General features: G+C 44.9%; 1 protein-coding gene across 1 annotated transcript in view; it reads right to left on the reverse strand.

Moving 5' to 3' along the window:
* Positions 1 to 2,612: 2,612 nt before the first annotated feature.
* The window catches only part of DOCK8 (dedicator of cytokinesis 8), a 231,738-nt gene continuing 212,602 nt past the window's right edge, over positions 2,613 to 21,748 (reverse strand). The window contains exons 44-48 of the mRNA XM_060102256.1: positions 21,094 to 21,330; positions 18,016 to 18,159; positions 16,679 to 16,785; positions 6,171 to 6,341; positions 2,613 to 5,774 (exon numbers count right to left, since the gene is read on the reverse strand). Coding sequence (XP_059958239.1) covers positions 5,714 to 5,774; positions 6,171 to 6,341; positions 16,679 to 16,785; positions 18,016 to 18,159; positions 21,094 to 21,330 — 720 coding nt within the window. The 3' untranslated portion in view covers positions 2,613 to 5,713. The remainder of the gene's footprint in view (positions 5,775 to 6,170; positions 6,342 to 16,678; positions 16,786 to 18,015; positions 18,160 to 21,093; positions 21,331 to 21,748) is intronic.

Here is a 21,748-nt window from a genome sequence, read left to right on the forward strand (position 1 = left end):
CAGCTGTAACCTTTAGAGCTCTACCACCTTGCTAATCACTCCCTTATCCTGGATACCAGTGATTTGCCATCTTCCAAACGTGTGGGGAAAATAGTAAAGGTGAAAGCCATTTAGCTGCTAAGCTAATGCCACAAAGATCATCATCAGACCAGGAACTGGGTTGGACTCAGTAGCATCATTCCAGAGAGAGCACTGCTCCCCCAAGATGTGCTGCAGCATCAAGGCCTTGAGGATCAGGAACGTGGACAGCTCTCCAAACAGTTTTCAACCAAGGCTATGCTACATTTCCTTCAGTAATCCCATGGCAGAAAACATAGTGACCATCAGAGCTTTGGCTTTTTAATCAGGCTCTGTGATTCTTATTAAGGATAAGGTCTAGGGTGATTCAAGGGAAAACAGCAGAAAAGAGGGAAAAATCCTCTTAATTCTTGTCCATTCATAATAGGTAAAGTCAAGAGGGAACGGAAGGCCATTCCTCCGGGGCTAGTTGACCTTGATTGTCTGTCCTCTGTTAGGTGCTTTTAGCCGAGAGATACAGAAGAGGAACAGTCTGACAGAAGTCATCACTGATGGCCACCTTCATTCAGTACTTCGGTCATTTACAAACACTCATTGAGTGCCCACTATGGCCCAGGCCCTGAGGATGCCATGATGAGAGACACAATTTTGATGCTTGACTTTTTCCACTCAAACCTATCATAACTTATTCTATTTCCCTGTTGCTCTCACTTTTCTCCCAGTGCCTGTCCCAGCTGAGTTCTGATTCCTGATCATTTGTGTCATTTTTGGCAAGACACTCCAGAGGATGTATTACTGGTACAGCAAAACCTCCCACTCCCATCTGTCCCAGTCCCCACTCTTTCAGGATAGGATAAGCCCTAAGTCCTCCTTCATGTAATGTATATCCCTTTCATCTCCCCTTCTAGGGAAGATGCTTCCAGGTCAATGGTTGTGAACATGATATGAAATAAACTGTAATCCTGATCTCCATAGAAGTTCCTTCTTCTGAATGCATTTACTTTTAGTGATGTTCTGCAGGGAGCCCCCATGTTACGCTTCTTTTTCCCTTTCTTCCTGGTTCCCTGGGGAACCACCGGCCCCTCTATCGCTAGCCCTGTGGTTTGAGTTGATATTCATCCTGCTTCTCCTTAGAGGGGAGAACCTTGTTTAGCCTGAGCCATTCCAATCAGAGTGAACCCAAAGAATTTGCCTGAGAATTCTGGAACACAGAATCTCTTTTCTTTGTGGAGCTTGGTGGTATGAAGTTGTGAGGCTCAGGATTGCCTCTGTCATGATGGATGAGCCTGGAATTTCCAGGAACCACTGTTAAAAGCCTGGGGGTGGAGCCAAACGAGAAAGCAGAAGAAAAATGGGCCCAGGACATGGAGGGTAGGCCCTGAATGCAGCTGGGTCTGAACCAATTCTACCTCTGGGTTAATCTGTTAAGTGAACCAATTAACTCCACTACCCCCTTTGAAAACACTAATTTGAGTTTGGTTTTCTGTTCCTTACAAAAAAATTGCCAGCTAAGGACTCCCCTTAGGCTAAGGCTTCCCAAATGGTGGGCCATGGTGCACCTGTGAGCTTGCTTATAGATATTACTTGAGCTTGATGGCCCTAGCCTTTGGGAGGGACTCAGGGCAGCCAGAGTGCCAGGGCTGGTCATCTCTAGAAGCAAGTAACTTTGTCCATTTATCCCAGTAAGACAACAAATGCAAAATTTTAATGTGTCCCATTATGGTGATTTTAAAATGTGTTCAAAAATTCTTTAACACTCCTCCATTCCAAAGGTAGAGACTACTTCTCCTCTCCTTGAATGTGGACTGAACTTAGTGACTTGCTTCTGAAAAATAGAATATGGCAGACAAGAGAGAGTATGACTTCTGAGACTAGGTCATAAAAAGACACTGCCACTTTTGCCTTGCTTCTCTTTTTTTTTTTTTTTTTTTTTTTTGCAGTATGCGGGCCTCTCCCTGTTGTGGCCTCTCCCATTGCGGAGCCTGTGCTCCGGACGCGCAAGCTCAGCGGCCATGGCTCACGGCCTAGCTGCTTCGCGGCATGTGGGATCTTCCCGGACCAGGGCATGAACCCGTGTCCCCTGCATCGGCAGGCGGACTCTCAACCACTGCGCCACCAGGGAAGCCCTGCCTTGCTTCTCTTGAACTGCTCATCAAAGGGGAAGTCAGCGAGCACTCATGCAGTAGGGGCTGAGGTCCACAAGCAGAAGAACTGAGGCCTCCCATCAATGACCAGCACCAACTTTCTAATGTTATGAATGAGCCACCTTGGAATAGAATCCTCCAGCTTCAGTCAAGCCTTCAGATGATGGCAGCTTTGGCCAATATCTTGATTGCAACCTCATGCAAGACCTTAAGTCAGACTGCCCAACTAGACTAATCCTAATCCACTGGAACTGGGTGAGATATTGTTTATTGTTGTGTTAAGCTAATGAGTTTGGGGGCTATTTGTTATGCCTCAGTAGATAACATTTATACCCAGAATGTGAAAAAGGTTAGGAAACACTGTGGACATACCCAGCATTCCGGAATATAATAGAACCTTTAGTTTTAGTTTTTTTTTTTTTTTAAATGATACTTAGTCAATAGCAGCTTTACAACATTTGAGATAACAAGCATTTAAAAATACATTCAAAGCAAAACAAAAGCTCCCTGTGTTTGAAAACATACTTGCAAACCACAATTACCAGTGACAGCTCTAAAAGTTTTTTGTTTTACAACTAATCTATTGTCATGGAAAGGACTTCTTACTGAATAGAATTATGGAGTTTAAGACAATGTGTGGCATGACAAACCCAAACAGGTCTATGCAGTATATGCATGTTTCACTTTCATGAGATTCTTAAGAGCTGGTGACAGTTGCACCCTTGACCTTGCTAAAGGAAAAGAGGCAAGAAGCTAATCAGAAGATTTCTCCCATAAACTTTCATTGAAGAGTTTTCCAAAGTAAAATCAAGAGGCCTACCATGGCATAGAGGTTTCTCCAATCTTCAGGATTCAAAAGGCCTCGTGTGCTTTACTCTTAGCAATGTTTGAAATGCTTCTTTCTTAACCCCATATTTAGGATACATAATCAGAGGACCAATGCCCAAGTTCTTTGTTTATGCCGTTACTTACGTAAGTGCAGCAATGCCTCCACTTCATTTATAACTGTTACGTAAAGAAGAACTAAACTATCTGGAATTGAGAAAAGAGCCAGGGTTAGCCTAGAAGGAGTATGAGCTTAAACCAGTGTTGACCAGTCCACACTTGCCAACTCCACCAGCTTCACTTCTAGGTAAGCCCATGGGCTCTCAGTCAGAATTCTGTCTTTCTTACTCTAGACAGTATTCTTCCTACATTGGTTATCTATAGTCTGAGCCCACAGATCAGAGGCATCACGTTATAAAAGTTGGAAGCTTCTAGAATTGTACCATCCAATACAGTAGCCATTAGCCACATGTGGCTATTGAACACCTGAAATGTGACTGGACTTAATTGAGATTAAGTGTAAAATCTCTAAATATAAAACACATACATACAGATTTTGAAGACATAGTATGAAAAAAAGAATGTAAAATACCTCATTAATAATTTTTCATATTAATTACATGTTGAATTGATAATATTTTGTACATATTGGGTTAAATGAAATGTATTATTAAAATTACTGTCACCCGTTTCTTTTCCCAATTTTTTTTTTAATGTGCCTACTAGAAAATTTAAAATGACATATGTGGCTTGTACTATATTTCTACTGCACAGTGCTGGTCTAGAAGCAGGCCTACTCACACTCATTCATTCATTTAATTATTCAGCTTATGCTTATTAAATGTCTTCTGTGTGTTGAGTTCTGGGCTAGGGGATAGAAATGCAACAGTGGACACAGCCCTTGCACTTGTGAAGCAAGTGGTACCCACTGCAGTATAAGAGAGACTGAAATCAAAAGTGACAACACATATCTAAAAGCAGGGGACATTTAATCCGGAATATTTTAGGTCATAGGATTGTTAGGGCTTTTAGAGTTAAAAGCCAGGCCTACATTACTTACCACCTAAGGCTTATTGTTTGAAGGCAAAATATAATAGGTGTTGATAATAATGGCCACCCTGGAGTCACTCAGGAAAGGTTACCTTCCGCAGCGCCTGTTCTAGTCTGCTGTGTATTATGGCTACAGCCATACAGACGCTCTTCCTCACTAAACTAAGAGGCTTTGGAGGGCAGTGACACTGTTGTTTGACCTTGGTCTCACCCAGTGTCTCCCACACAGAAGATACTTAAAAACACATGGAATTAAAATATGTCATGCGTACTCATTTAAGAAAACAAACATATCATGTACTTTAGAAAGAGTTCTGCCCCAAATGCCTAAAAAACAAAAAGTTTGCCCCTTAAACTAGTAAGCTTTAGTAATTTAAAAACAAAACAAAACAGTCCTCTTTCAGAATATAAATTCATGCATACCTGATGGTGTAAGCAAAAAGTTCTGGAATATCCAAATTGAATTCTCTCTCATGACCGCCAAGATTAAATATTATATACGAGGAGTGACCCTGGATAGCACTGTTTGACCAAGGCCATGATCATGCATGCATCTTTCTTCTTCTCTGAAATGCTTTACAAAAGTCATGAGTTGTCGAAATAAAAAACACGAGTTGCAAAGGGAAACACTTTGCTTGCAATTCTTATTACATTTTTAGTACCAGTCAAGGTAATCAGTCATATTAAAAAATATGTAATTTAATTCTCAAATAATAACTTTGTCCATCTTTCTCCTAAAGTACACTGTCCAAAGAATCCTGAATATATTCTTTAGTTGATGTACACATGCCGACGGACAGCACAATGTTCAGAAATGAAAGTAGAAATATTATCCTTTTATAAAAATAAACTTGGTCCCAGAGAGGATGAGAAAAAAGAGTGAGTAAGAGCGAGCATAAGAAAAAATGCAAAGCTTTAGAGGAGAATTGTTTCAATTTAAGTAACTGCAGCATCTGCAACTTGGGGCGGGTCATTCAGAGTACCGTTATCTCCTACCTCAGTGCTTCGAGTGTGCTCCTCTATAAATGCATGTTAAATTAACCACCTAACAGAACAATAAAGCAAAAATAACTATACAACAATTAGTCCACCGTTACCAAAAGGGTAACAAGTTCACAAATAATTAATTGATCCCCACATTTCCAGCCTTCATGATCTTCTGATTTCTAGTAGGGCCTCCCCTCACAGTTTTATTGGAAATGTTTTGTACTCCAGCAAGGTCACCCTCCTTTCCCATAAAGAGGGGAGGAGAGAAGTTCACTCTGAATAGGTTGGTGGACAGCTTGTCCATTTTCCCTTGGGCAATTTGGGTTTATCTAAATTCAGGTTAAATTCAAATACAGGCGGGAGGAAGTCATCAGTTCCTGACCACTCAGCAGGAGATGCTGTTTATGCTTTGTTTTGCACAATTATGTGAAAAAAACATGGCTTAATAAATACACAGGCACCCCTGATTAACCATCCTCCACCACCTCCATCCCCCAAATGCCCCAGATCTGCTCAGACCCCATTTAGGTGTAATTCCCATGGTCACTTGGATCCCAAAGCTTCCAGACTGCTGTCTGGTCAGGGAGCATGTGGCATGTCCTGTGTGGCAAATGTCCTGTTTTAAGTTCCAGCGGGTCCTTCTCCAGGGTCACAGGGCCTCCAGTCTTCATGCGTGAAGATAGCTTTTCTTAGTTGCCCTGTGACAACTGGGTTTCACATTTCCTGAAACTAGATCTGTGGAAGGAGTCTCTGAAATTAAGGAGGGAGAGAGAACAGAAGTAAGAAACATCAGTTAGCCTTTTAAAGAGGAAAATCACTCACTAGAAAAGCACATCAATCATGGAGAACTCAGTAAAGTAAGTAAATATGGGAAAGTGCGGCCATGCCTTCACGCTGTGCCGGAAGAAATACAGGCAGTAATTCGGCCCTGGGAAGACGCCTGGCAGAAGGCCGCATGGAGGGGCCCCGGAGAGGTCAAGGAGAAGGCACAGGGGGAGCGGGATGCAAGCAGAGCAGATCACGCTTGGGTGGCTTCTCTGATTCCAGGGCCGGCTCCCACACCCAGAGGTTCTGCAGTTCTGATTGCTGGGCCTCAAGCGCTATCCTTTATCCTCTGGGAAGAGGCCTCCCCTGCCCTCTTCTTACCTCTTATGACTGTCAACTCTGAATATCGGCTTGTAGAGTTCTGGAATTTTCCGCTCTATCATTGGCCTGAGGTTCTCTCTCAGCTTGTTATAGTTCTTTTTGAGTTCCAGCTGGTACTCCCTCTGGTCTGCCGTGATGAGACGCTTGTTTTTCTCCACGGCTTCACCGCATCTGAGATGCAAATATCAGGGTGGGGAGAAAATGAGGTTGCGTTTCATACAAGTTTGAAGTGCTTACAAATTTTATATATATATATATATTATATATATTATATATATATATATTATTTTTTTGTGGTACGCGGGCCTCTCACTGTTGTGGCCTCTCCCGTTGCGGAGCACAGGCTCCGGACACACAGGCTCAGTGGCCATGGCTCACAGGCCCAGCCACTCCACGGCATGTGGGATCTTCCCGGACCGGGGCACGAACCTGTGTCCCCTGCATCAGCAGGCGGACTCCCAACCACTGCGCCACCAGGGAAGCCCACAAATTTTATATATTTAACTCATTTAATCTTTACAAAAATTTATGAGGTCGGCTATTATCACCATCACACCTCAGGTGAAGAAACTAAGGCACGGAAAGCTTAAGTAACTCGCTTCATGTCACAAAGTCAATAAGCTGCAAAGCCAGCTCCAGTCTGTCTCCCATGCAGTATGGTATGTACTAAAGAAGAAAACCATGTTATTCAAACATGATGAAGCCTTGCCTTTTATTTTATACTGTTCTACCCAAGGGAAGTTACAAATCAACGAATCTTGAAATGACAACATAATGGCTGAAACTTAGCTGACGTACAGTGATTAGTAATGATTCTGTTTTCCTTCAGATGAATAGGATTCCCATGATCAACATGGTTTAAACTGTTTTCTTAATAGTGATGCTAGATTTGGATTGTGTTATGGGGATACCCAGGCCTTGCTACCAAATCCTCCCTATTACCACTAAACACATGTAGCTATGGGGCAGGGGAAAGCTACTTGGCCTAGGTAACATTAAACCTACGGCCATAGCTTCATGATGGAATCAGCCTGCTGTAGAAGAACGGCTTGATTTAATTCACCCTGGAAGCCAATAGCACGCCCTTAACTGGATTTTCACCTATCTTTTAAGTTTGACATTAATTGAAGCAAACTGTAGGATACCAAAGGTTACATATCAAGATTTCAGGGAAGAGGTAGGAAGGGGAGGTATATAGCCTTTGAATCCTGAGAAATCTACATCACCCCTTATTATTTTTTTATTGCCTCTTAACTAACAGTTATGAGCTACCACAATGTGTAAAATGAAATCAGTTTCTTCAAGGAGACTTCAAGGACCAGTTCTGTAACACTGGCAGACAAGAGACCTGCAGGAGTGAACTGCTAACTTGGGGATGGCTACTCTGCAAACTTTGGAAGAAGCAACTATACTCTCTGTGATCTTTGTTATCAGAAGACATAATAGCTATAGATATATATAGTGTTTTTGTTTTTTTTTTTAGTATAGTTTTTAGTGCTTGTTATCACTGGTGGATTTGTTTTTTGGTTTGGTTGCTCTCGTTCTTTTTTTTTTTATTACTTTAAAAAATTTTTAATTTTTATATAGTGTTTTAAAAAGACAAATATATTAATAGGTGGATCGAATTTTTATAACTTTATATTTTAACAAATTTTATACCTTATAAAATTGTTTCATAGACATTTTCTGTATTTCTTCCTTCCATTTAGATTATATTCTCTAGATTTTCTTATTAAAGTTAAAATAACTTCCACTATGTTAATTTAAATCCATAAACTAAAGAGAGCCATGCATTATGTTTCCCTCCTAGAGAAGAGCCATATCTCTTGGGAAATGTATACAGGATCATATAACTACATTGCAAATCATTTTTTTAAATGGTCCTATCTGTAACATTTTCATTAGGTCCACAAACAGCTGAACTGTGCAACTTTCACTCAGTGACACCACCATTCCAGACAGCCCCCTCCTTTGCTGCTCCCTTTGTTGATAAGTTCACTGAACACAAGCATTTTCTTAAAGTCAGTGTGCTGGGATTTTTCAGCAGAGTCCTACAGAAACCAGACTGATGGGGACTAGAAAGGGCAGGAAGTTGTGCTTCCAGAACATGGTTCCTGGTTTTGCTGGGGGTAACTTTCATAGTCCTCTATCTAAGGTGTCTTTTCTACAGAGAGGGTGGTCATGCAGCCCTCACCCTCTGCATCTTTTTTTTTTTTTTTTTTTCGGTACGCGGGCCTCTCACTCTTGTGGCCTCTCCTGTTGTGGAGCACAGGCTCCGGACGTGCAGGCTCAGAGGCCATGGCTCACAGGCCCAGCCGCTCCGCAGCATGTGGGATCTTCCCAGACCGGGGCACGAACCTGTGTCCCCTGCATCGGCAGGTGGACTCTCAACCACTGCGCCACCAGGGAATCCCCCTGCTGCATCTCTTGCCCTCCCTTCTCTGTGATGCTCCTTCAGCACAGCTCACATATCAGTCCCTCAGTATGGCCAAAAAATTGCTAGTTGCTTCATCAACAACCATTCCCTCTCTTGCTTAGTAGCAGAACTCCAGGTGGTATACCCACCTGGAAAATTACATTCCCTAGCCTCCCTTATAAATAGGGATGGCTGATGAGCTATAAGATGAAGTCACTAGGAAAGCTCTTTAAAGGGGTGTAGCCTTTTGCTCTTTCCTCATTTCTATTCCTGATACCTGCCTAGGATGTGGTTGTGATGGCCAGAGCCTTAGCAGCCATTCTGTGACTATGAGGATGGCTATACAATAACCAGGATAGCAGAGCAAAAGAATGGAAAGAGCCAGGGTCTCTGATGACTTTATGTGACCACCACACAGCTCTGGGATGCCTATCTCTGATCTTGTTTCATATGAGAGAAAAATAATTTTCTATCTTATTTAAGCCACCCTTGATTCCATTCTGTTACTGGCAACTGAATGTACTTCCTAGAGAGAACAGGCTCTGGAGCTGGAGTGTTCACCTCTGAATCCTGCTTTGCTACTTATTGGCTTTGTGACATTAGGCAAGTTACTTAAGCTTTCCATGCCTTAGTTTCTTCACCTGTGACATGATGGTGAAAATAGACTACCTCATAAATTTTTGTAAAGATTATATGAATTAAATACATAAAATGCTTAGACTAGTACTGGTACATAGCTAAAGCCTAGAACACTTATTGTTATTATTATTATTGTTACTATTCCTGATAGACCCAGTCTGAGTGCAGAAACTATTTCTTCTTTTTTTTTTTTTTTTTTTTTTTTTTTGCGGTACGCGGGCCTCTCACTGTTGTGGCCTCTCCTGTTGCGGGGCACAGGCTCCGGACGCGCAGGCTCAGCGGCCATGGCTCACGGGCCCAGCCGCTCCGCGGCATGTGGGATCTTCCCGGACCGGGGCACGAACCCACGTCCCCTGCATCGGCAGGCGGACTCTCAACCACTGCGCCACCAGGAAAGCCCTATTTCTTCTATATAAGAATGATGATGGGATGTCAGAGATTTTATATTCCAGTTCCTTTTTTTTTCATAGTTGATGAAACTAAGATGCAAAGAGATGAAGTGCCCTGTCCAGAGTCATACACCTTTGGGAACAGCAAAGGTGGATGTAAATCCAGGATCCTGTTGCTCCCAGGCTGATGTCTCATCAGCCCCACTGTGTGTTATGGTACAAACCTTACAGAGGCACACAAGTCATGGGCAGACAATGTCTATATTTAAATCAGATTAAGTCTCTTTCCTACGTAAATCAATCTGGTTTCTATTTGTCCCATAATGTTATATTCATCAATCACTTCATATGTGCCAAGTCCTGTTCTAAGCTCTCTGAATTGACTCTTTTGATACTAACTTTGAGAGGTAGTTACTATTTTATCCCCATTTTACAGTTGGGGAAACTAAGGTTGGGTAACTAGTCCAAGGTCACATAGCTAGTTAAGGCAGAGTAGATATTATTTATTTATTTACTTATTGTTTTATCTTTGGCTGCATTGGGTCTTCATTGCTGCACACAGGCTCTCTCTAGTTGCAGCGAGTGGGGGCTACTCTTTGTTGCGGTACGCGGGCTTCTCATTGTGGGGGCTTCCCTTGCTGCGGAGCACAGGCTCTAGGCGCACGGGCTTCAGTAGTTGTGGCACGCGGGCTCAGTTGCTCTGTGGCATGTGGGATCTTCCGGGACCAGGGATCAAACCCATGTCCCCTGCAGTGGCAGGCTGACTCCTAACTACTGTGCCACCAGGGAAGTCCCAGAGTGAATATGTGAAGCCAGGCAACTGGGCCCGAGAGCCCACACTCATAACCCCAGCACCACAAATGCTGCCTAGGAAAGACCCTGACCCTTCCAGCTAGAATCCAGGCATATGGCCTTGGTCTCAAGTTGGGACTATTCTCTTCCGAGCCCCAGTTTGTAGTATTCTGCCTTTCTCATCTTCTTCCTGGTAACACTGTAGCAAGTCTCCAGCTAAGGTCCAGTAAAAAAACACAGCTGGGGCTTCCCTGGTGGCACAGTGGTTGAGAGTCCGCCTGCCGATGCAGGGGACACGGGTTCATGCCCCGGTCCGGGAAGATGCCACATGCCGCGGAGTGGCTGGGCCCGTGAGCCATGGCCGCTGACCCTGCGCGTCTGGAGCCCGTGCTCCGCAACGGGAGAGACCACAACAGTGAGAGGCCTGCGCACCGCAAAAAAAAAAAAAAAAAACCAAACACAGCTGCCGGAGTGAGAGGAGAAATACCGGAGAAACTGAGGGATTGGCTCCCCAACCCCTCCCGTGACTGGAGTGATATATGTGGTCCAGGCCCTTTAAGTTGAGGAAGGATTATCTGGGGGCAGGGCACCAAAGGAACATCTGGCCTTTCCACAGGAAGGGCTGCAGTGGATGTGAGGGTCCCCTGGTCAGAGCCACCTCGGCTGGCACCTCCAGCGCTGTCCCCTGCATTTCCTCCCTCCCAGCCCGACCTCTACCAAGCCCCAGATCCCAAGGGCAGCCGGTCTCAGGTCTCAGTGGAAGGCTAGTCTAATTCCCGGTTCTGCCGCTTACTTGCTGTGTGACCTTGGGCTAATCGTGGTCTCCTTCAACCACACTTTCTTCATCTATAAAGTGGGTTTATGAGGATGAAATGGTGTCCGGCGTGTGAGGACCTGGCCAAGCGGCTGCAGGAGGAGTGCTGTGCAAGCGGCGTGGCCTGCCTCTCCTGGAGCGAAGTGGGAGAGACAGCCCACCAGGGGCACTGTCCGGGGTGCCCCGCTGCTGCCGGTAGGGAGGCGCCTGAGGCCGAAGGAGCAGGGCACCACGGGGGCAGGGAGCGCACCCCAGGGTAGACAGCAGCAGCCACGGCTGGATCCTCCGGCTGTCCCCCTGAGCCCCCTCTACTTCCCTTGGCTGGGCGGCCCCAGAGGGGCCGGTGTGGCTGCCTGCCTCGGGGAAGTCACAGTGGCCCTACTTCCTCCTCCTAAGGGGGCGAGATTGGGACTATGGGCTTGGGAAGGTGTGTGACACCCGGAAGCAGGTTCTGAGGACCTGCTGAACACCCCAGAAGCCAGCGGGGGGTGGGGTCCGCCTAGATCAGACTCTAGGCTAGTCTCTAGGACCTGACTCACATTACGCTGTCTTCTGCCTCCTTGGGCCCTGGGCGTCTGTTCTGAGGAGTTACAGAGGCCTGTGGTTCCGACGATCGCACACTATTCTCGAATTCACAGTCAGCCCGGACACCCTCCCACGCAGTGCCCTGGCCCTGAAGTGAGAGCACCGTCAAGCCCTGAGGACCGAGACCTTGTTCAAGAGAACCAGGGGTGGAGATGCGCTAAGAGAGGAGGACAGGATAGCACTGTAACTGAAATGGATTTCTTCTCTCGAGAATGGTTGCAGAAGGGCTGGGAGGGGGAAGCCACGTGCAAGTGTGTGTGTGTGTGTGTGTGTGTGTGTGTGTGTGTGTGTGCTGCTCCACTTGGCTCTCAGTTTGCCACCCAGCCTCCTAGGCCCACTAAGACAGGGGTCTGTGACCTGGAAAAGGGACAGAAGTCCTTCATATGTCCCTGCTATGGACCTGCCCCCGAGCAACCTCTCGTAATGTTTCAGGCTTGGTTTTCCCACCAAATACTCAGATCTCTTTTCACCTACTGCTTCTGTTTCCACCCACACTACACACAGTTGGTTTTCCTTTGGCCACTTGGGCAAATTCCCTCTCCTTCCTCTTCACAGACCTTAACTCCCGTTAACACTCTTTGACCATCTATGCGGTGGAACTCTACTGATGTATCTGAAACTATGTCCCTTAAAGGCAACCTGGGCCTGGTGCCATTGAGTCCTGCTCTCTTTTCTTTAAATATAAAAATGAATTTAAAAATCACTTAGTCTTTATAGGAATGAGAAAGTTCACATGTTATGGACTGAAGGTTTGTGTCCCCCCCAAAATTCACATGCGACCTCCATGTGATGGGATTTGGAGGTGGGGCCTTTAGGAAGAATGAAGGTTTAAATTAGGCCATGAGAGTGGGACCCACATGATGGGATTAGTGCCCTTGTAGAAAGAGACCAGAGAGCTGCTTCTTCATCTCTCTACCATGTGAAGATACAGTGAGAAGGTGGCCATTTACAAGCCAGAAAGAGGGTTCTCCCTAGGAACTTAATCTGCTGGCACTTTAAGCTTGGACTTCCCAGACTCCAGTACTGCGAGAAATAAATGTCTGTTATTCAGCTACTCAGTCTGTGGTATTTTGCTATAGTGGCCTAAGCTGACTAAGACAGAAATATAAGAGGAAAATTTAAAACCACAGACTGGCACAGATTGCAGTGTTTAAAATGGTCTGGGTGCTCTGGGCAGCAGAGGAGGGACACAGTATGTTGTACCTCTCTTGGCTTCTGAAACCCTGAGATGTTTCAGAAGGGGATCCAGGCCCCAACTTGGCAACCATCTGAAAAGCCGCAGGACTGGCTGGATCAGGTGTCGGCTGCAGCAGGTCAGCCTGCCAGGTTCTTTATGGCTTCATCCAGGCCCACTACAGCTGAGTCAGACAGGCCACTGCCCAGTGGCAGAACCCAGCTACAGTGTACCCAGCAAGCGTACATTTCCATTATCAGCAATCAGCCTTGGAAGGCTCACTTATGTTCACCTTGGAAACCTGGGCTTATCGACCTACAGCCCAATTCTGCTGAGAAGCTGGAGCTCACTCAAGGCAAAACTGGGAATGGTTTCACCACCAAACATTTTCCACTCCTGCATCATCTCTGCTGATAGCAGGTTCCGGGGAGAAAACACACGGGTGCAAACAACTTGACCAAACAATTCCTCTATTCATTACAAAGCTGTGACTTGCTGATTGGACTTGAGAAGCAATTAAGCAATGGAGGAAAGGAAGGTTTCCTCACCTACTACTTGTACTGAGGGTATAAGTTACAGATCATCACATTTATCCTTGTAAATATACAGTTTGATTAGTTTTAGTAGATTAATACAGTTATGCAACCTTCACCACAATCTCACCCACTACTTTTGATGCACGTGAAATGAAGTGGAATGAAAATCACTGTACTTTGACTTTGACAATGAAGTAGTGAGCAGAAGTATTGTTTTGCCTGTAGCCTTGTCTCATGTGTACTGGAACTGCATCTTTGCACACAGGTAGCAGGGTGCCTGGCACAAAGTATGGGCTCAATAAGTGTCTGCTGAATGAATGCACTGGCATCTATAGTTGTTCAAAGGTGTTAATAGTAACGGCACATTTCCTCCTGTGAAGGGAGGAAAGAGGAGGAAAAAGGGTGAGTGACAGTAGGCAGGACCTGATGTGTGAAGCCCTCGGGGACGGGGCAGGGAGGAGAAAATGTGAGATGGCGGCAATCAAGCAACCTCTACAGCTTTGCGGCCTCTGCTCAAAGATCGGTCCCATCCGGCAGCTTCAGCAGCACCTGGGAGCTTGTTAGAAATGCAGAGTCTCAGGCCCACCCCAGAACTACTGAATCAGAATCTGCATTTTGACAAGATCCCCAGGTCATTTGTTTTGCACAGTGAAGTTTGAGAAGCGCTGACAGATATTCTTGTGGCATTCCTAGAACAGGGTGGCAGCCCACCCAGCAGGGGGAAGGTAGGACTACAGACTAGTTTCCCATAGGAATCATTGGAAAGGTTGGAGAACAACGTCGTAAATGGTGAATTTGATTTTGGAAATCCAACATTTCTGCAAGCCATCTGGGGAGAAAGATAACTTCCCCATCAAAAGTCTAACAATACATGACTTTGTTAAAGGATCATTCCTAAGAAAATCCATTTCCTTTTGTTATCTTGCCTGAGACTAGTTTTACTCAGCTCTGGTTTTCTTTGCAGTCACTTGTCCTGGGGCTGGAACCTAATTAGAGAATGTATGTTCGCTTTTTTTTTTTTTTTTTTGCGGTACGCGGGCCTCTCACTGCTGTGGCCTCTCCCGTTGCGGAGCACAGGCTCCGGACGCGCAGACTCAGCGGCCATGGCTCACGGGCCCAGCCGCTCCGCGGCATGTGGGATCTTCCCGGACCGGGGCACGAACCCGCGTCCCCTGCATAGGCAGGCAGACTCTCAACCACTGCGCCACCAGGGAAGCCCTCGTTAGGGATTTTATAAGGACATTTTAACTAAAATATCACTTCTCTTAGCAAGCTTCCTTTTACATCTATATTCTATTCAGAGCCCCGCTTGTCAATAGTGCTGTCTCCCCAGGCTCCCCTCCCTGTGCTGGCATGCCCACAGAAGGCACTGCTCTTGCCAACTCAGAAGGGCCCAGACGTATCAAGGACACCCCTGCCTCTGTGTCTTGTGCTCCTGTTGGTCCCTTTACCAGTAATGCCTCTGCCTTCCCGCTGCCCCCTTCCTACCCGCTACATACTCAAGACAAGGTTTACGTGATGTTTTCCCATAAAGCTTTCCCTAGACACTCCAGACTGCAACTGACCGTTCCTTTCTGAACTCTTAGCCCTATATTTTGTGTACTCTCCACAATTCTTAGGACATGCTGCATTGCTTTGTTATTTAGCCAGGTAAAAGTCCTGTTGTCAGGAGCAGAGGAATACCCAGCTCCTGTATTCCTACAGCTAATATCATACCTGGGTCCTAGTGTGTGCTCATTAAACACTTCACAGGTCCTTGCAGAGGTCCAGAGAGGTCCGGGCCGCTGCCACCTTCATGGGCCTTTCACAATAACTTCATTTTATATGAAGATACATGGAAAGTAAATTGATCTTTAAAAATTCCCCCAATATTCTTCTAGCCTTTTGTTTTATGAAGATGCACTCTTTACTGAAGAATATCTAGATTTTGCATAATGTCAACATTGTTATGAAATACAGGAAACAATTCAAGTACAAAACATTAATAAATATAATTTGTCTGTGCATGTGTATGTATGTGCATATGTATAGTGTGCACGCACACATACACACAGACACACACACACACACATACCCCTATTACTAAGCAGCTGAGATTCACTGCAGGACAAAGAATGTCTCCTTTATACGTAGCAAATTTACATACGTCTCACCAAAGCCTGTGAAGGAGGAGAACCTCACCTGACACTAGCATTCTGGTGAGTTTTCACTGAATTTAGCAAACTTTAACTTTTAGCCTCCTTTATCCCCATCTGCCAAGTAAAGATATTCCTATACTGTATATGCTGCTCTAAGATTCTGGGTGAAAAGAAATATTAGTACATGTATTTCTGATGTCCTTCTCTCTTATGGGTGAGGTGCCATCCACATCCTTCATAATCATTCCTTTTAGGGCCACAGGAGTCCCAGTATGCCTGTCTGCATTGCAGCAACTTGCAAGACCTTGTGCCAAGATTCACTTCCTATCCAGCCTGAACAGGCTGCTCTTGGAGCCAGCTCTACTGCAGAATTCAGGAGCAGAGATGACGCTTGTCTGCCAGTGGGAATTGCCATAGAGATGATTGATACCTTTGTAAAATTCTAGTTTTAGAATCTCGCCTCTATCTCTCAATTTGAGGCAGTGTCTTATACATTTATAAAAATAAGTTATTGTATGATATGGGAAATTACAAAGACTGCCAATGCCAAGAAACTCTCAGGCTCTAATTCATCAGTGGAATATCAGCACATTGAAGGAAGTATGTGCTACTTGGATTCAGAAGACCTGGTCTGAACTCAACTCTGCTACTAACTTGCTGTGTGACCTTAAGTAAAATCATTACCCATCTCTGAACGTCCATTTCCCCTTTTGTAAAATGAATATTTATTTTACAATGTGAGATGATAAATATGAAAGCACCATACAGTTTGTTAGTTACTAGTGCAAGTAGTGTTGCTCTATGCAGGCTTCTCAAACTTGAGCGTGCATTCGAATCCCCTGGAGGACTTGTTAAAACATAGGTTGCTGGGTCCCACCTCTGGAGGGTCTTACTCAGTAGGTCTGATTGGTATCTGAGAATTTTCCCATCTAGCAAATTTCTCAAGTGATGCTGAAGCTGTTCGCCTGGGGACCACACTTTGAAAACCACTGCTCTACTGAAATCCCAGCCATTTCCCCTCTTACCGCATTATGAATTCTTTAAAGCATAATCTCAACTTGTTGTGATGTCGATAGAGTTTTGGGTCAGCTGGAATTTCAGCCAAAAATACTTGGGCTACTTCCAGTGGTCCCTGATGGGAAAAGTGAAAAACATTACTGATGTTGGAAAGAAAGTGAAATTACTTGGGAGGAAATGTTGGGAGTGAGGTCGTAGTTTGAACATTTAATTTTGTTAGTTTGATCAAAACAAAATATCAAGAAAGGTCTTGAACTTCTCAGGAAAATGCTGATTCCTTAGGAGGAGTTTGCAGTTTTGGGAGAATATTCAAAAGTATAAATGTATTTCCTTAATCAAATACTACTAGTTACAGATTTTCCTTCACATAGAAAGGTAATATACTACATCAAAGGGTATGTGATTAGAGATTGTCTTGATCCAGCCATTCATATTCATTTGTCTAGTTGCCCTAGTGGCAAGCACCATTTTGCGTAATTGCTGGCTTGAGTCAGAGATATGCATAGTACATGTGTAATCTATGGTTGTGGGCTTATAAAGTCTTCCATTTTCATTAAAAGATTGGGACTTACAAAAGCAAAAGCTTCCTAATATTTTCTGATCATGGAAATGTAACAAACGTAACAAATACTATTTCTGTCCCCTTGATATTATGTGGACAGAGAATTTTTGCTGGAGAGTCCAGTTGTGCCGAATGAGGAAAGGGTCACGGCACTCATTGAGTTTTTGCATGTGGAGGTGTGCAGATCTAGTTCTGAAATTAAGGAAGCACACAGAGAGAACAGAGAGAACTAAGCTAGTATGCCCTCCATCTGAGGCCGGATTAGTTCCATGCTGAGATCGGAGTTAGAATTCTAACGGATCTGAGAAGATCCAGTCTGTTTTGAAGTGGCCCAAGAAGCCGGTTCCAGGTCATTCCTGCTTAGCAACGCTCCTGGCATACTGGTTTCATCTGGTGACTGACCCAGGGGTTCAATGTCCTAGACCCTTTCCCTTCTCTCCTACAGGCCTTCTCAGATTTATCTCAAGCCTTGCAACAACTCTGCCTAAATTGGGCATGACTAAGCACTCCATCTGGATCATATTGCCAGGACTGGCCCCAACTTCTCCAAAAAATGGTACTCCTTAGACACGGTCCACTCATCTCTAGGATTTCTTGTCTACCTTGGGTTGTTACAGAAGGGAAGGGAAGGGACCTCCTCAAGTGTTCAGTGTAAGTTTAGGAACATCATTTGTATGTTGATCAGACTCCTCATCGACCTCAAGAAAGGAGGGTGCAGACATATAGTAACACAAATCAAAATAACAAGAACCAGAGGAGTTGCCACCAGCTGGTTTTGCTTACCTGATTGACAGTAGCTCCGACAGAGCCTTGCAGCACCATCTGAAGCATCTTGGCATCAGGGGGCTCCTGGTTAATGGCCACTGCTAACTGCAGGGTCTTCTTCTTCATATCTTCAATGGCAACTTCAATTGGGGTCAAAACAAACTGAACATAAGACATAAATGTAGGAAAGTCACTCTCAGGTCTTATAAGCCATGGACAAACCTGGAGCTATGACAAAGAGGACACCTGGGTTTGAAGCAGCAGCTAAGAAGGCTTTCAGAGAAATTTAGAATCATCAGGACAGGTTAAGAGGAAGGAAGAGCCTAACATTTCTTGAGTACTTATTATGTTCCAGGAACTTGACATGCATTTATGATTTACTTCTTCAAACAACTTCCTGTTCTCTCCACCTTGCAATCAAAGAGGTATTTGTAAGGTTAAGTAAGTGACACAGGTCCTAAGTGGGGAGGTCAGATTTTGACCACAATAATGTCTACATTCAAAATCCATGTTTTTTTCTACACTGTTAGGTTTCCTTTCCTGTTGTTGAAGAAGTGACTTGACTTATGATTGGGAAAGCTATTAGAAGCACAGCATTCAAGATTTTCTTCTCCACCATAACACAAGATTTTGGCATCATGTGTGCCTTTTCTAACTCACCCTGAAGGTGAATTCTTAGTAAAAAGAATTCTCTTAAGGGTCAATCTGCTAGTTGCTAAGTTCTGTTGGCTTGGAGTATGACCTTTTCTGAATTTTATTGATGGAGTCATGTCCCCTCCAAATTCAAGTATTTAATTCCTAAACCCCGGTACCTCGGAATGTGACTTTATTTGAGACAGGGTCTTTATAGAGGTAACCAAGTTCAAAGGAGGTCATTACGATGGGCCCTCATCCAATATGACCTATATGTCCCTACAAGAAGAGGAAAAATCTGGACATAGGGACATGCACAGAGGGAAGATGATGTGAAGAAACCCAGGGAGAAGGCAGCCATCTACAAGCCAAGGAAAGAGGCCTGGAATAGATCCTTCCCTCACGTCTTTCAGAAGGAACCAACCCTGCCAACACCTTGATTTTTGACTTCTGGCCTCTGGAACTATAAAACAAGAAATTTCTGTTGTTTAAGCCACCCAGTCTGTGGTACTTGGTTACAACAGCTCTAACAAACTAACACACTGGGGTTCTTAGGGAACTACAAATGGCCCAGAAAAATTGTGAGGACTCTTACTGGGAACGTGAATTTATTTCTGTGCTGTGCCGACATGTCCTAGTGCTGAAGAGTCTAAAACAGTAATAAAGACAGCAGATGCCTTCTGAACAAACCTTCTCTTAGCTGAGTCATCAGTTCTGGCTTCCTTTGCCCTCTGTGAAAACCACTCTCTGATGTGGTTGCTGAACACTTGAGCTGGTGGACGGCTCTCCAGTAGCCTCAGTCCCTGTGCTCCTGCCAAGGAGGTGTGTATTCACCACAACTCATCAGTGCTTGTTTACCAACTTGCTTACACTTGTTACACTTGTTACTTTAATGACCTAATCTAATTCCATAATGCATCAACTGGTGAACTATGGCTGTGGAAAGAAGGAGAGTTGTTTCTATGAAAACCAAGCTAATGCTTGGGCAAGATGTTATGAAAGCAAGTTGCTATAAAAGATTCCTGTTGGGGCTTCCCTGGTGGTGCAGTGGTTGGGAGTCCACCTGCCAATTCAGGGGACACGGGTTCGTGCCCCGGTCCGGGAAGATCCCGCATGCCGCAGAGCGGCTAGGCCCGTGAGCCATGGCCACTGAGCCTGTGCGTCCGGAGCCTGTGCTCCGCAACGGGAAGGGCCACAACAGTGAGAGGCCCGTGTACTGCAAAAAAAAAAGAGATTCCTGTCTTATTAGGTGTGCACAAGACAATGGTAAAGGGCTAGAGGGAAAAAAATCATAAAAATCCAGAAGCATTCTGCTCTTATATTGTTTAACAAAGATCTTTAAGCTCTCACTCTGCTTTACAGAAACCAAAACTGAACATCCTGGACACTGCATATGGTTTATACAAGAAAGACAGTGCTGAATCGTGATCAGCCAACCCTAAATCACAGACAAGGCTGTGGCTCTACAGAAAATGAATGACAAATAAGTGCACATGTATATATTTTAAAGTAAAAGAAAATGTTTACAGTATGTTTAATTTTGAGCAGTTTTGTAGCTTGAGACATTTTCTCAATCAGTGCCATTACAATGAACTTGAAGACTTGTGCTACACATGGAACCAGAAAAAAGAAAGAGGTCTTCCCTGTATCAACATTTAGATAAGGAAACTGAATGAAGATAAGTGCCTTGTGCAATGTCACAGGAGGATGCTGGGACTAGAAGACAACTGGTCTCCTGTCTGACTGGCATGGTGCCCTCTTCCAGCTCAACACAGACTCCTTGGGGCTCTGCTCACTTGCTGTTCCTGCCTCTGACGATGAATAACAGAACGCTGCCTGAGTCACATGGAAGCTTTTAAATATATAAAAATCTAATATAAAATATGGTAAACTTGGATATTTCATGTAAATTTAACATTAAAATATAAAGACATAGTAAGTATTATAATTGTGTACATATATTTATGTTAAAGATATAACTTTAAAGTAGAAAATGCTTAAATATAAAGTGTGCTATAAAACATGTAGCTGCCTAAATGGGATTCCCTGGCACCATGAGAGTGAGAGGATACCCACCATAATAATATTTCAAAGGCATCCCTTTTTATTTATTTATTTTTTTTTTTTGCGGAACGCGGGCCTCTCACTGTTGTGGCCTCTCCCGTTGCGGAGCACAGGCTCCGGATGTGCAGGCTCAGTGGCCATGGCTCACGGGCCCAGCCACTCCGTGGCATGTGGGATCTTCCCGGACCAGGTCACGAACCCTTGTACCCTGCATCGGCAGGCGGACTCTCAACCACTGCGCCACCAGGGAAGCCCAAAGGCATCCCTTTTTAGATTTTCACCTGAGTCTGCCATGAAGGAGCATGAAGGAGGTTTGTGTGTCATCCTGGGAGGTGACCCAGGCCCACTCACTCACTCACTCTGGCCTCCGTCCAGAGCCCATTCCCTCCAGAGCCTTACCTCCTCCTTCTGGATGACGCTGATCCTGGTCTTGATGTAGGGGAAGGCGTGCATGGTGGTCAGGACAGTGTTCCGCCGGTACTGCTCGTGAAGTTCTCCCCGAGGTCGGCCCTCCAGGGTGAAGGGGGTGGTGTACATAAATCTCCGCAGATCGAAATTCTTCTCAAAGTAGGTTAGCCTGTCTTTCATCTCATACTCATCAAAGTAGGGCTCCACAAAAGTGATCTGTATGTAGGCCTGAGGGGCGAAAGAGAAGGGGTGAGCTGGTCTGCAAACTACCACCTAGGATGCACTGGGGGGCACGTGGAGCACAGAGGGGCAGCACCACCCCTGTGCGCTCACAAAAGCCGCAGAAGCTGAAAGCATCAGGCGAGACATCGGCCATCAGCCATCCTTCCTCTCCACCCCAGGGATATGAGAGACAGGACTGGGAGAAGGGACGGGAGTGCGCCCGTGTGAAGTCAGGTCCACAAGCTACCCCTCCTAGCAGAGCTGCTCATCCAACTGAAACTTGGTGTGAGAGTTTGCAAACTGCTATTCAGAAGAAGCAAAACTTTCCTTTTCAGAACAACTATGACCACTGCGTGTTTATTAGAACGGCCAAACTAAAGCAACTGACAACACCAAGGGCTGAGAAGGATGGGGAGCAGCTGGA

The sequence above is a fragment of the Mesoplodon densirostris genome, chromosome 6, assembly GCF_025265405.1.
Source record: "Mesoplodon densirostris isolate mMesDen1 chromosome 6, mMesDen1 primary haplotype, whole genome shotgun sequence".
NCBI classification, from domain to species: domain Eukaryota; kingdom Metazoa; phylum Chordata; class Mammalia; order Artiodactyla; family Ziphiidae; genus Mesoplodon; species Mesoplodon densirostris.